At 41.6% G+C, this 13792-nt stretch overlaps 1 protein-coding gene across 4 annotated transcripts in view; it reads right to left on the bottom strand.

The window, feature by feature from the left end:
- The window catches only part of ANKDD1B (ankyrin repeat and death domain containing 1B), a 68724-nt gene that overhangs the window by 11891 nt on the left and 43041 nt on the right, over positions 1–13792 (bottom strand). For all 4 annotated transcript variants that reach the window (XM_013994918.2, XM_013994917.2, XM_013994922.2 and 1 more), the window contains 2 exons: positions 7265–7363; positions 4215–4313 (listed from right to left, as the gene is read on the bottom strand). In XM_013994918.2, coding sequence (XP_013850372.2) covers positions 4215–4313; positions 7265–7363 — 198 coding nt within the window. The remainder of the gene's footprint in view (positions 1–4214; positions 4314–7264; positions 7364–13792) is intronic.

Here is a 13792-nt window from a genome sequence, read left to right as displayed (position 1 = left end):
GTCACAAGCTGTGCTGTAGGTTGCAGGTGCGGCCATACAAAGAATATTAAAAATAATACTTAAAAAAATAAGAGAGACCTAATTTTAGCTGGGCACTTGGCCGCCCTGAACACTTCCTGGCCTCCCTTACCGTTGCCCATGTGAACTAACTTCTGGCTGAATGGTATATAGATGGAAGTAGTACATGTGACTTCCGGGAATTATCTTTAAAGAGAGGCGGGAGGTCACGCACCTTCTTCCCTCCTCTTCCTTGAGTGGAATGCTGCCATGATGGCGGGAGCCTGAACAGCCACTTTAGACCAGGAGGTGAAAGCCCCAGGTGAGGAGGGCAGAGTAATAAAACACAAAAGGGATGGGTCTGATTCCGAATGATATAAATAACAGTAACACTACATAGTACAGAATTCAGGTCATTAGACTCCCATCTGGAATTTTGTCTAGGAGTTCCTGCTGTGGCTCAGTGGTTAACGAACCCTACTAGTATCCATGAGAACGCAGGTTTGATCCCTGGCCTTGCTCAGTGGATTAAGAATCCAGCATTGCTGTGAGCTGTGGTGTACGTTGCAGATGTGGCTCCGATTGCAAGTGGCTGTGGCTGTGGTATAGGCCAGCAGCTACAGCTCTGATTTGACCCCTATTCTGGGAACCTCCATATGCTGTAGGTGCAGCCCTAAAAAGACAAAAAAAAAAAAAAAAAAAGAATTTTGTCTGTTATATCCTACCACCTACCACCTCTAACCAGAGATGAGGGGTTAGAATCTTAACCCAAGAGAATGAGCAAGAAGGCTATTCTGGAGACAATCTGAGATGTGAAATACCTGGAGTCCTTGTGGTACCTTATACAAACGACAAAGGCATGTGTTTGTCAAGATGGATATAGCTCTAAGCGACAGCACACAGCTTTGCAAGCAGCGTGCTCTAGATTTTACACAGCGCATAAGCTGGACATCTAAACTTTTTTTTTCCCCCTCAAGTCAAAGACAGTAGTTCTCATTTGTTAGGCAAATGATCTATGAAGAATCTGCTCATCAGGGATCCTGAAGAAAATTTAAACAGATGGTCATACATAACCCTAGAAGAAGCTCCAACCTCAGGAACCCTTGTTTCTATGCTTAGGGATCCAGCGATGTATCCTGATACTCCTCTCAAATGACAGAGTAAGAAGTTCAAGGCCCACCACCTTAAGTGGGTTTTTTTGTTAGTCCAGGCGCTAAGACCCAGGTGAGCCTGAAAATTAGAGCTGAAAGTAATCAGCTTCTAATCAAAAGAGACAGTAATGAAATTAGGAGGAACTGCATTTTGCAGGCATTTAGCAAGCTCTAATTGTATGCTATCTAAATTCTGGCTTGTAAAGCCAGTTGAATCACCATAATTAGCCTATTTTGGGAAGGCAGCATTCTGAGAGCCAGAGGTTTCAGGCTCATAGAAAAATCTTCCCAGGGGGTACAGCTGGTGTAGAAATCTAAATCCTTGGGTGCCATTGAGGGTGGGTGGCCCTTGGGGAACTTGGGGACACCTCAAGGCGAGGGGACAGGAAAAGCCAACTTTGAACAAACCTTGGCTCCTTCTTCCCCATCCAGACCTTAGAAACTGTCACTTATCCTTGGTAAAAAATTGTGGGAACAGCTAAGTAATTAATGAATAAAAATAATCTATGTCCTGGGTGCCAACTATGTGCCAGAGAGGCAAAGAAAGAGGGAGGGGGAGAAGGGAAATTTGGAAAAATCACAAAGCCCAGAAAACTGTGGCTTTTGTTTGGAAAATAGAGTCAAGAGTCAACTGATGTGTTCACTGGGTTATACAGTCCACTCACACCAGGGGCCTAACAGGACTTCCCTGCCCAATGCTATAGATTCTCCACTCACCAGAAGGCCGTGGAGGTGTTAAGTGTAAATGAAAAATAGAAGACAATACAAAAAGAAAGCATGGGAAACCACTAACGCTAAATGTTGATATAAAGCTAAATGCTAACAGAAGTTCATGAGCCAACACTGGCGCCACCTGAGTAATGGAAACTCCTTTATGCTTTTCTGTTTCCCAAAATATATTACTTAAATGATCAGGGGGAAAAAAAAGAGTTAATTTTTAAAAACCGACATACAGAGACAAGTAAAATATCACTGCTTAAGATCCCACACATATGCAATGTGCAGGTCTGAAATAGACGCAGGTTTGCACTCAGAATTAGAGATGTGCTGAGATGATAAATAGTGTGGGTGGAGACGAGGAAGGAAAAATGACAACATCTGCCAGTGCTGGACAGCCAAGCAGCCAGTAGCCTTGGCTTTGCAGCTCAACTCTGCCTCTTACAATGGCCCTAATACCATAGAAATCTCTCAAGTCTTCCCAAAAACTAGGATTACTTCCCTACCTCAGAGAGGAGACATGAGGACTGAAGTAAGATGTGAAATGCGGCAAAGGGTTGCAGAAAAGGTCACCCTGCCACACTGTTGGTGGGAATGTAAATTGGTGCAGCCACGATGGAAAACAGTATGGAAGTTCTTCAAAAAACTAAAAATAGAGTTGCCATATAATCCTCCAATCTCACTCCTAGGCATATATCCAGAGAAAGCTCTAACTCAAAAAATACATGCACCCCAATGTTCATAGAAGCACTATTTACAAAAGTCAAGATATGGAAGCAATTTAAATGTCCACCAACAGACAAACGGATAAAGACAATGCGGTACACCTATACAATGGAATACTAATCAACCATGAAAAAGAATGAAATAACCTCATTTGTAGCAATGTGGATGGACCCTAGACATTATTATACTAAGTGAAGTAAGTCAGACGGAGAGACATATATGATAACACTTATATGCGGAATCTAAAATATGACACAGATGAACTTAGCTATGAAACAAAAATGGACTCACAGACATAGAGAACAGACTTGTAGTTGCCAAGGGGGAAGAGGAGTAGGGGAGGGATGGACTTGGAGTTTTGAGATTAGCAGATGCAAATGTTTACATAAGTTGGATAAGCAACAAGATCTGATGGTATAGAAAAGGAAACTATATTCAATATCCTATAATAAACCATCACAGAAAATTGAAAGAATATGAAAAACAATATGTATGTATGTGTATATATATATATATATATATACACACATACACACATATATATATCTAAATCACTTTGCTGTATAGCAGAAATACAATATTGTAAATCAACTAAAATAAATTTTTAAACTAATTTTTTAAAAAAGAACAAAGATGTGAGTGTGAACACCTAGCAGGACCACCCCACAGTGGTCTTTTACACCACCCAGGAAAACTGGAACCTAACGAACAGACAACCCTCCCCTGGCTGAATATGCAGAACTATGTCACAAGAAAAAAAGCAAAGCTGTCTTTCTTTAAAAATGAATCTACCCAACGCCTAAGAATGCAAGCAACCCAAATATCCAACCATGGGTGGACAGAAGCAAAACATGGCATATACATACTATGAAATATTACTCAGCCTTAAAGAAGAAAATCATGACACATGTTTCAACTTGGCTCAACCTTGAAGACATTCTATAAAGGCAAATAGTCACAAAAGCGAAAAGACTATCATTCCACCTACATGAGGTAACTAGATTTTGGCTGTCACATGCATAAAGAAACTCTGGAAAGAAAAGAATAAACATTTAACAAATGGGTGAGTATGTCAAGGAGAGTGTTAGGGCCAGACAAACAGGGACAGGGTGAATGGGAAATTTTTACTTTAAAACTTTTAATAATTGTTTAAATTTTTGGACCATGTGAATCTATCTTTTCAAAAAATTAATATATAACTTGAATTTTTAAAACACATTTTATTGTTCAGAGTAAAAATTACTACCTCAATCAAAATTGGGATGTTTTGGATTTCCTGCTACAGTGCAACAGGATCAGCAGTATCTCTGCAGCACCAGGACATAGGTTCAATCCCTGACCCAGCCCAGGGGGTTAAAGGATCTGGGGTTGCAGCAGCAGCTGCAGTATAGGTTGTAACTGCAGCTCGGATCTGATACAAGGAACTCCATATGCCACCGGGTGGCCAAAAATGAAAAAAAAAAAAAAAATATTGGGTTGTTTTACTGACTATCAAGATACAAGGCTTCTCCAGTTTGCATCCACTTCACAAAGGATACGTTTGTGCTGCCTCTCAGGGCAAACAGCCAACAGGGAGGACCCAGCCATCGGTTCAGCTGAACAGAGTCAAGTCCCTGAACTCACCTTGTCAACAACCTTCAGGTCACAGCCCGCCTTCAGCAGGATTTCCACCAGTTCCACATTTCCACGATCAGCAGCTACATGCAAAGGAGTTTGCTGCCTCTGCCATGAGCAATTTCAGAAATACAATCCAAGCACATTAAGGAGGGGGGAAAACGTGCATAGTGAAAGACAAGGGGCAAGCAGAGGTGTCCTACCTAGGAATAAAGGAGAACAGGTAAGTCATGCATTTTTTAATAGGTACAGGGGACATTCACGGTAGTGTAATTTATAACAGGGAAAAAATCAAAAGGAAGTTATACGTTTAATAAGAAGACTCATGAGATAAATTATGATGTGTCCACCTATTGGAATAATAGGCAACCATTACAAATGATTTTTTTAAATGACTTCAATAAGAGATACCTAGGATAGTCAAGTTCACAGATATGAGGTAAAATGTTGGCTTCCAGAGGGAAGGGGAGAAGGAAATAGGAGTTATTTATTTACTGAGTATGGAGTTTCAGTTAGGGAAAACAAAGTTTTGGAGATGGATGGTATGATAGTTATATACATTGTGAATGGACCTAATGCTACAGAACTGTACACTCAAAAATAGTTAAAATGGTAAATTGTTACACGTATTTTACCAGAATAAAAAATGATTTCAAAGATTTTTTGAATGAGAAAAATGCTTGTAACATTAAAAACCTTACAACACAGCATTCTAGCTGAGCTCATTTATATATGAAAGTAGAGAGAAAGAAAAGGAAATGCATTTGTGATGTTAAGAATGGTTAATGTCCAGGGAGTTCCCGTTGGGGCACAGTAGAAACGAATCCGGCAAGTATCCATGAGATGTGGGTTCCATCCCTGGCCTTGCTCAGTGAGTTAAGGATCCAGCATTGCTGTGAGCTGTGGTGTAGGTCACAGAGGTGGCTCAGATCCCATGTTGCTGTGGCTGTGGTATAGGCTGGAAGCTACAGCTCCAATTTGAACCCTAGCCTGGAAAATTCCATATGCTGAAGGTGCAGCCCTAAAAAACAAAAAACAAAAAAAAGAGAGAGAAAGAGAGTGGGAGAATGGTGAACATCTAGATGGAGGATTAGAGGTTATTTTTATTTCCTTTGGATGCTTTTCTCTACTTTATAAATTTTCTACATTATAATGTATAAAGGGATGCAAGACTTTTCATTTCTTTCTGGAATAATCATTTCCGTATCAAGAGGATAAGAGTGTTTCAGAGTGATATATAAAATCACAAGAAAATCATATCTTAACCTCCCAACAAGAAGAATACTGATGGGAAGACATTTCTAAATATTAGGACAGAAAGGAACATTGATGATGATTCAGCCCAACCACTAAACCAGAGAGAAGATCCAGGGTCACACAGCTGGGCCCAGGACTCGTCCTACTACAGCACGGAACAAACCTGCTTGGGATGTTAACATAATTAATGTCAAAAAGTATTTACTCAAGACCCACTTTCAGGTGCAATGTACCCCTCTGGAGGGTTCATGATCCAAGATGTCCAAGTTACGCTGACAGACCCACCAAATGTCTACACTAACAGGGAACAGAGATACAAGTGTCACACATCAAAACCACAGTATCTCTCGCCTATTTTTTTTTCTTCCCTCTTTTTAGGGCTGCACCTGTAGCATATTGAGGTTCCAAGGCTAGGGGTCAAATTGGAGCTGTAGCCACCAGCCTACACCAGAGCCACCGCCATGGGGGATCCGAGCCTCATCTGTGACCTACATCACAGCTCACAGCAACGCTGGATCCTTGACCCACTGAGCGAGTCCAGGGATCAAACCCTTGTCCTCATGGATGCTAGCTGGTTTTGCTAACCACTGAGCCATGATGGAACTCTAAAACCATAGCATCTCCCTGCAACTAAACTGCTAGAGGTCTAGAAGGCAGGAAATGTACCATAATGTTCTCTTTCCTTTTCTTTTACATTGTGTGTATTCCTGGTCTAACCAAAAATCGTAAATGATAACATCTACTTCTATAACTGAGGGGCAGCTTAGCTGCTCCTTCTCGGGAATAGATCCAGCCAATTCTGATGAAACTGGAATCACACGTGAGCTCTGTCCACGTGTGGAGCAAAGATGCTGCCCCTGAGCAAAGACCTGGGGCTTTAACGTAATTGAACACACGTTTAACAACAAGAGGGCTTTTCTTCCCCCAGACTTTTGTGACTGTCAAAGGCCAGGGAGGAAGATGGTCTCCGGAGAAGGAAGGGATGGAAGGGGACTCAAGTCCCCATTTGGCTCAGGGCACCAGTGTGACCTCAGAGGCTGGAGCTGGAGCAGTCTGCAGAGATCTGAGTCAGTGCTCTGGTTTCACAGAGGAGGAAACTGAGGGTTACCCGGTGGGTCAGGACAGGCATGCCCACTGTTCACGGCTGCTCCCTTACCTAGAAGGAGGCAGCCAAGAAGCGGGGAGGAGTCCAGAGGAAGAGGACAGGCCATCCTAGAGCAAGCCCTGGTTCAGACAGCTCCCTCTTTGTCCTCTTGCTTCTTCCACCTCAGTATTTCCACTTCCAGCCAGTGATGGCTGCCTTTTATGGGGCCTTTGATTCAGCTCTAGAGGAGTGAATTCATGGTGCCTTTTTTTTTTTTTTTAATTCCAAGAGGTCTCTTTTGCCTTTGGGCAAAAAGAAGATACATTTACCATTTGTGTCTATAACACAAAAACAAAGCTTCCTTCTTGTGGAGAAGGGCTCCCCTCCAATGACAACATCTCACACTGGGGGAGTAGCTTTGCATTTAAAGAGCCTCTGGCAATTTACCCTCTGAGCTACTGTTTTTCAGAAGTACTCAGCCTGTTAAATGTGAACAGTTTAAAAATGCACTGGCTGAATCCCAGTTTGTGTTTGAAAAAGACAAAATATGTGTGTGCAAGTGGGGGTTAGAGAAGAAAAAGGATTTAAAATAAAAAAAAAAAAGTGCGTATTTCTCCCAGGAATCTTTAAAGCACCCTGAACTTAATCAAAACCACCGCTAAACACACACAGTGTTGAAACAAGACAGACTCTCCAGGTTCTGATGGGCCTGGCTTACCTGATTTAAGATGTCAACATCATGCTGGGCACCTAATAAGCTGTTTACCACTGTGATATGGTTGTTGCTAACAGCTAAATGAAGAGGAGACTCCTTAGGCTGCAGGGAAAAAAAAAAGAAACGAAAATTTCACATTCAAAAGATCCTGGCTTCATCATTCAGATCAAAAGGCGACTCATTTTAGCAGACATTTCCTGACCACCTCCTGAACTGCCCAACATGGTGGCAGGCTCTTCGTAAGTCTTCAGCAGTCATTTCCAGGCCAGGCTGTACAACAAACCCATGCACCTTCAATCCACTTCCCCACTTCATGCGTTTTAGAACTTGACCCTGAGCACCTACTATGGGCCAGGTTCTTTTCAGGATGTTAGGGATTTAGTGATGAACATGGCCCATTCTCAGGAGTATTTCATATCATAGGGTAAGAAAATACTCCTATCTTTAAGTCACAGAATAAACACATAGCTACAAATTGTGATAAGTGATTTGGAGGAAAAGTGGAGAGTGGTTTAAGAGTATATATATACACACAGGGGTGGGCCTGGGGTCAACCCTTCTGGCGGTCAAAAAAGGCTTTCCTCGAAATGCCATACTCTTGGATTAGAAGAATTAATATTAATAAAATAGCTATGCTACTCAAAACAATCTACAGATTTCATGCAATCCCTATCAAGTTACCCATGTCATTTTTCACAGAATTAAAACAAACAATCCTAAAATTTATATGGAACCATAAAAGACCCAACATTGCCAAAGCAATCCTGAGGAAAAATAACAAAGGTAGAGGTATAACCCTCCTAGACTTCAGACTATACTACAAAGCTATAGTAATTAGGAGTTCCCATCATGGCACAGCAGAACCAAATCCTACTAGGAACCATGAGGTTGTGGGTTCGATCCCTGGCCTCTCTCAGTGGGTTAAGGATCTGGCGTTGCCTGTGAGCTGTGAGTGTAGGTCACAGACATGACTCAGATCCCACGTTGTTGTGGCCGTGGTGTAGGCCAGCAATGGTAGCTCTCATTGGACCCCTAGCCTGGGAACTTCCATATGCCGCAGGTGCAGCCCTAGAAAACAAAAGCAAAAAAAAAAAAAGAAAGAAAAGAAAGAAAGAAAGCTACAGTAATCAAAAAAGCGTGATACTGGTACAAAAACAGACAAATGGATCACAGGAACAGATAGAGAGCCCAGAAATAAGCCCATACACCTACAGTCAGTTAATCTTCAACAAAGGAGGTAAGAATATACCAAAGGAAAAAAGTCTCTTCAGCAAGTGGTATCAGTACAGACATGTGCAAATCAAAAGTTAGAACACACTCTCACATCATGCACAAAAATAAACTCTCACATCATGCACAAAAAAATGACTTAAAGACTTAAATTTAAGACATAACATCATAAAACTCCTAGAAGACAACACAGGCAAAACATCTCTGACAGTAAATCATACAAAAGTTTTTTAGGTCATTCTCCCAAGGCAATAGAAATAAAAAACAAAAATAAGTAAATGAAACCTTATCAAACTTATAAGCTTTTGCACAGCAAAGGAAATTATAAACAAAACAAAAAGACAACCTACAAAATGAGAGAAAATATTTGCAAATGATGCCTGATAAAGGCTGGATTTCCAAAATATACAAATAGCTCATACAACTCAGTAAAAACAACAAAAAACAAACCAATTGAAAAACGGGCAGAAAACCTAAAAAGACATTTCTCCAAAGATGACATCCAGATGGCCAATAGGCACATGAAAAGTTGCTCGTTATTGTTAATTATTAGAGAAATGCAAATCAAAACTACAATGAGATACACCTCACACCAGTCAGAACGGTCATCATCAAAAAGTTTACAAATAGCAAATGCTGGAGGGGTATGGAGAAAAGGGAACCCCTCCTCACTAATTTGGTGAGCTGCTATGGAAAACAGTATGGTGGTTTCTCAAAAAACTAAAAATAGACTTGCCATATAATCTTCCAATCCCACTCCTGGACATATACCCAGAAAATACAAAAACTATTTTGAAAAGATACATGCACCCCAATGTTCATAGTAGCACTATTTACAATTGCCAAGACATGAAAGCAACTTAAATGTCCATCGACATGCAAATGGAATATGTGGTACATATATACAATAGATTACTACTCTGCCATAAAAAAAGAATGAAATAATGCCATTTGCAGCAACATGAACAGACCTAGAGATTATATACCAAGTGAACTAAGACAAAGACCAATACCACATGATATCACTTATATGTGAAATCAAAAATATGACACAGATGGGATTTCCCCGGGTGGCACAGTGGGTTAAGGATATGGTGTTCTCACCGCAGTGGCTTAGGTCACTGCTGTGATGAGGGTTTGATCCCTGGTCCTGGAACTTCCATGTGCTGCAGACATGGCTGAAAAAAAAAAAAAGATAACAGAAATAATCATATCTATACAAGAGAAACAGACTCACAGACATAGAGAATAGACTTGTGGGTGCCAAGAGGGAGGTGGGTGGGGAAAGGAAGGATTGAGTTTGGGATTAGCAGATGCAAGCTATTATATACAGGATGGATAAACAACAAAGTCCTACTGTATAGCACAAGGAACTATATTCAATATCTTGTGATTAACTGTAACGGAAAAGTATATATTTGTATAACTGAATCATTTTGCTGTACAACAGAAATTAACAAAACACTTAAAAAAAAAAAGATTAAAATCAATATTGTAAAAATGCCATACTACCCAAAGCAATCTACAGATTCAATGCAATCCCTATCAAATTACCCATGACATTTTTCACAGAACTAGAACAAACAATCCAAACATTTATATGGAACCACAAAAGACCCAGAATCGCCAAAGCAATCCTGAGAAACAAAAACCAAGCAGGAGGCATAACTCTCCCAGACTTCAAGAAATACTACAAAGCCACAGTCATCAAAACAGTGTGGTACTGGTACTAAAACAGACAGACAGACCAATGGAACAGAATAGAGAACCCGGAAATAAACCCTGACACCTATGGTCAATTAATCTTTGACAAGGGAGGTAAGAACATAAAATGGGAAAAAGAAAGTCTATTCAGCAGGCATTGCTGGGAAACCTGGACAGCAGCATGCAAAGCAATGAAACTAGAACACACCCTTACACCATGCACAAAAATAAACTCCAAATGGCTGAAAGACTTAAATATACAACAGGACACCATCAAACTCCTAGAAGAGAACATAGGCAAAACACTCTCTGACATCAACATCATGAATATTTTCTCAGGTCAGTCTCCCAAAGCAATAGAAATTAGAGCAAAAATAAACCCATGGGACCTCATCAAACTGAAAAGCTTTTGCACAGCAAAGGAAACCCAAAAGAAAACAAAAAGACAACTAAGAGAATGGGAGAAAACAGTTTCAAATGATGCAACTGACAAGGGCTTAATCTCTAGAATATATAAACAACTTATACAACCCAACAGCAAAAAAAACCAATCAATCAATGGAAAAATGGGCGAAAGACCTGAATAGACATTTCTCCAAAGAAGATATACAGATGGCCAACAAACACATGAAAAAATGCTCAACATCACTGATTATAAGAGAAATGCACATCAAAACTACCATGAGATACCACCTCACACCAGTCAGAATGGCCATCATTAATAAATCGACAAATAACAAGTGCTGGAGGGGCTGTGGAGAAAAGGAAACCCTCCTGCACTGTTGGTGGGAATGTAAACTGGTACAGCCACTATGGAGAACAGTTTGGAGATACCTTAGAAATCTATACATAGAACTTCCATATGACCCTGCAATCCCACTCTTGGGCATCTATCCAGACAAAACTCTACTTAAAAGAGACACATACACCCGCATGTTCATTGCAGCACTATTCACAATAGCCAGGACATGGAAACAACCCACATGTCCATCGACAGATGACTGGATTCGGAAGAGGTGGTATATATACACAATGGAATACTACTCAGCCATAAAAAAGGATGACATCATGCCATTTGCAGCAACATGGATGGAACTAGAGAATCTCATCCTGAGGGACATGAGCCAGAAAAACAAATACCATATGATATCACTTATAACTGGAATCTAATATCCAGCACAAATGAACATCTCCTCAGAAAAGAAAATCATGGACTTGGAGAAGAGACTTGTGGTTGCCTGATGGGAGGGGGAGGGAGTGGGAGGGATCGGGAGCTTGGGCTTATCAGACACAACTTAGAATAGATTTACAAGGAGATCCTGCTGAGTAGCATTGAGAACTATGTCTAGATACTCATGTTGCAACAGAACAAAGGGTGGGGGAAAAAATGTAATTGTAATGTATACATGTAAGGATAACCTGACCCCCTTGCTGTACAGTGGGAAAATAAAAAAAAATAAAAGAAAAAAAAAATTACAACTCACTAAGGCCTTGGATAGTGGTTAGCATTTTCAGCAATAAACTATTTTAAAATTTAACAAAAAAAAAGCTTTCCTGAAGAATTAACATCTGAGCTCAAATATGAAAGCTAAGGAAGCATTAAATAGACTTAACTGCAGGACTTCTCAGAGCCTTCAAAGAGCTCAAGTGCAGTAAGAATAGCTACAAGGAAGGAATAGCATTCACGTTCAGCATTTCCTGAGTTGCTCTGACCTAGGACTCCTTCTTCCTACAGCATGTTTTGGGCCGAATGCCCCACTGGCCCAGGGGTAGTGCTCGTGCTCAGCTCTTCCTCCTGAGTCTAGCCACTGCGTATCCACAAAGCCCTTGCAGTCTGCTCCCCTTTCCTTCCCCTTTCAACGCACTCAGCCACCTCCACCGTGGGCTTCTTACAGGCTCAGTGCCCACCTCCACAGAAATAAACACAGCGCCTACTGCCTAACTCCTGCCAAGCTGCCACTGTCCCCAGCAGGCTCAAGAGAAATCACATCTCTGGAGGTCAAAAATGCAGCTCCTAGGGGTGGGGGAAAGGTGAGGAGAACACAGTTGCGGCGTCAATTGAGGGGAGGGGGATCTAGTTGGGGGGGCGGGGAGCAGGGGTGCAGGTGCAAAAGAGCAGGGGCAGAAGGTCCAGTGAGACCGAATGGAGAGCAGGAGTTGAGCCCAGAGGCAAAGTGAGTGGGAAGAAGGAACTCCGAGGCTGCGAGGGTGGTTGGTGATGACAGGGTTCCGGGCTGCTCTAAGGAACAGATGATCTCCATCAGCGTCGATTATGCACATCCATCAGTATCAGTTAAGCACATCCAACATATTCAGTGAAGGGTACTCACTATACATGCATTTCCCCAACAGGTTTGTACTGTTTTCAACACCAGGGGAGTTTCATTCCTAACTACCTTAGGAGGTAGGTCTTCTATTCCCCACTTTATCTATCAGGCATGGAGGTTAAATGACTTCCACGAGGCACTGGAGGTAGAAGTGGTACAAATAGGAATTGGATCCAGACCTTCCTGATTCCAACAGCAGCACCAGGCTCCTTTCCAGGAAATAGGGGTGGATGGATGGAAGATGTTATGAGCTGGCAAGGGATTCGCCAGCACATAGAGGAGGAGGAGAGGAGGGGCAGGTGGGATGGCATGGTCGCAAGCTGTCCGAGGGTGAGCAGGGGAAATGGGAGACAGACAGGGCAGAAGGATGGCAGGAGGGGAAGGCTTTCTACGCAGGTCTCTTCTGCTCAGGGAGAACCTTCTCTCTACAGACACTAGATATGAAAAAAGAGAATCTATCCTTCATCCCAGGGGCATTGGCAGTGCACTTCGTGCTGGACCACTGGCCTTGCTGGGGCCCAGTCCCTCCTAAGAAACAGGAAGCATCCTTGGATGGGCAGACAAGTTTAGAGCCCGTTGCCCGAAGGCCATTCTCCAAAAACAACCAGTCACGGTTTAAATCATATCCCTTTGCTCTGGTTGTTTTTTGTTTGTTTGGGTTTTTTTGTTTTTTTCTTTTTAGGGCACCACCTGCAGCATATGGAGTTTTCCAGGCTAGGGGTCAAATCAGAGCTGCAGCTGCTGGCTACACCACAGACCTCTCTCTGTTAATACAGCAAATAGCAATGGCCAAACAAGATCAGAGGAAAGAATATTCTCACAGGAGAAACGAAAGTAGGGTGAAAAATAGAGGAATGTTGCCCCATGGAATTCCAGCACAGTAGGCCTTTGTTAATTCTACCAAAGCCAATTCAAACTTCGGGGAACCTCAGTCAGTATCCAGGACTGACTTTTCAAAAGAAAAACAAGATGGGTCACTAAAAGTGAGAAAAAAATAATCATTCTCCTTCCTACGAACAGGAGCATTATCATTTTCTCAGATTGATAAATTTAATATAAGAATGGCATTTCTAGATGCATGAGATCATTTAACTGCAGCAAATATACATCTTTAAAACACGAAGATTTCATTTTGTTCAAGAACTTCAATGACTCTCTAAAATTCATCCCTCGGATTTTATTTCTCAAGACTAAGATTCAGTCTCCAAAAGCAGTCAGTCGGCCCTTGGAGAAAGAATTTCTCCTTTGTGATCACAGCGTCTCCCCCATG

Source organism: Sus scrofa, chromosome 2 (assembly GCF_000003025.6).
Source record: "Sus scrofa isolate TJ Tabasco breed Duroc chromosome 2, Sscrofa11.1, whole genome shotgun sequence".
NCBI lineage: Eukaryota > Metazoa > Chordata > Mammalia > Artiodactyla > Suidae > Sus > Sus scrofa.
The sequence above is the reverse complement of the archived record's forward strand: the minus strand, read 5'-3'. Positions and strand labels throughout refer to the sequence as shown.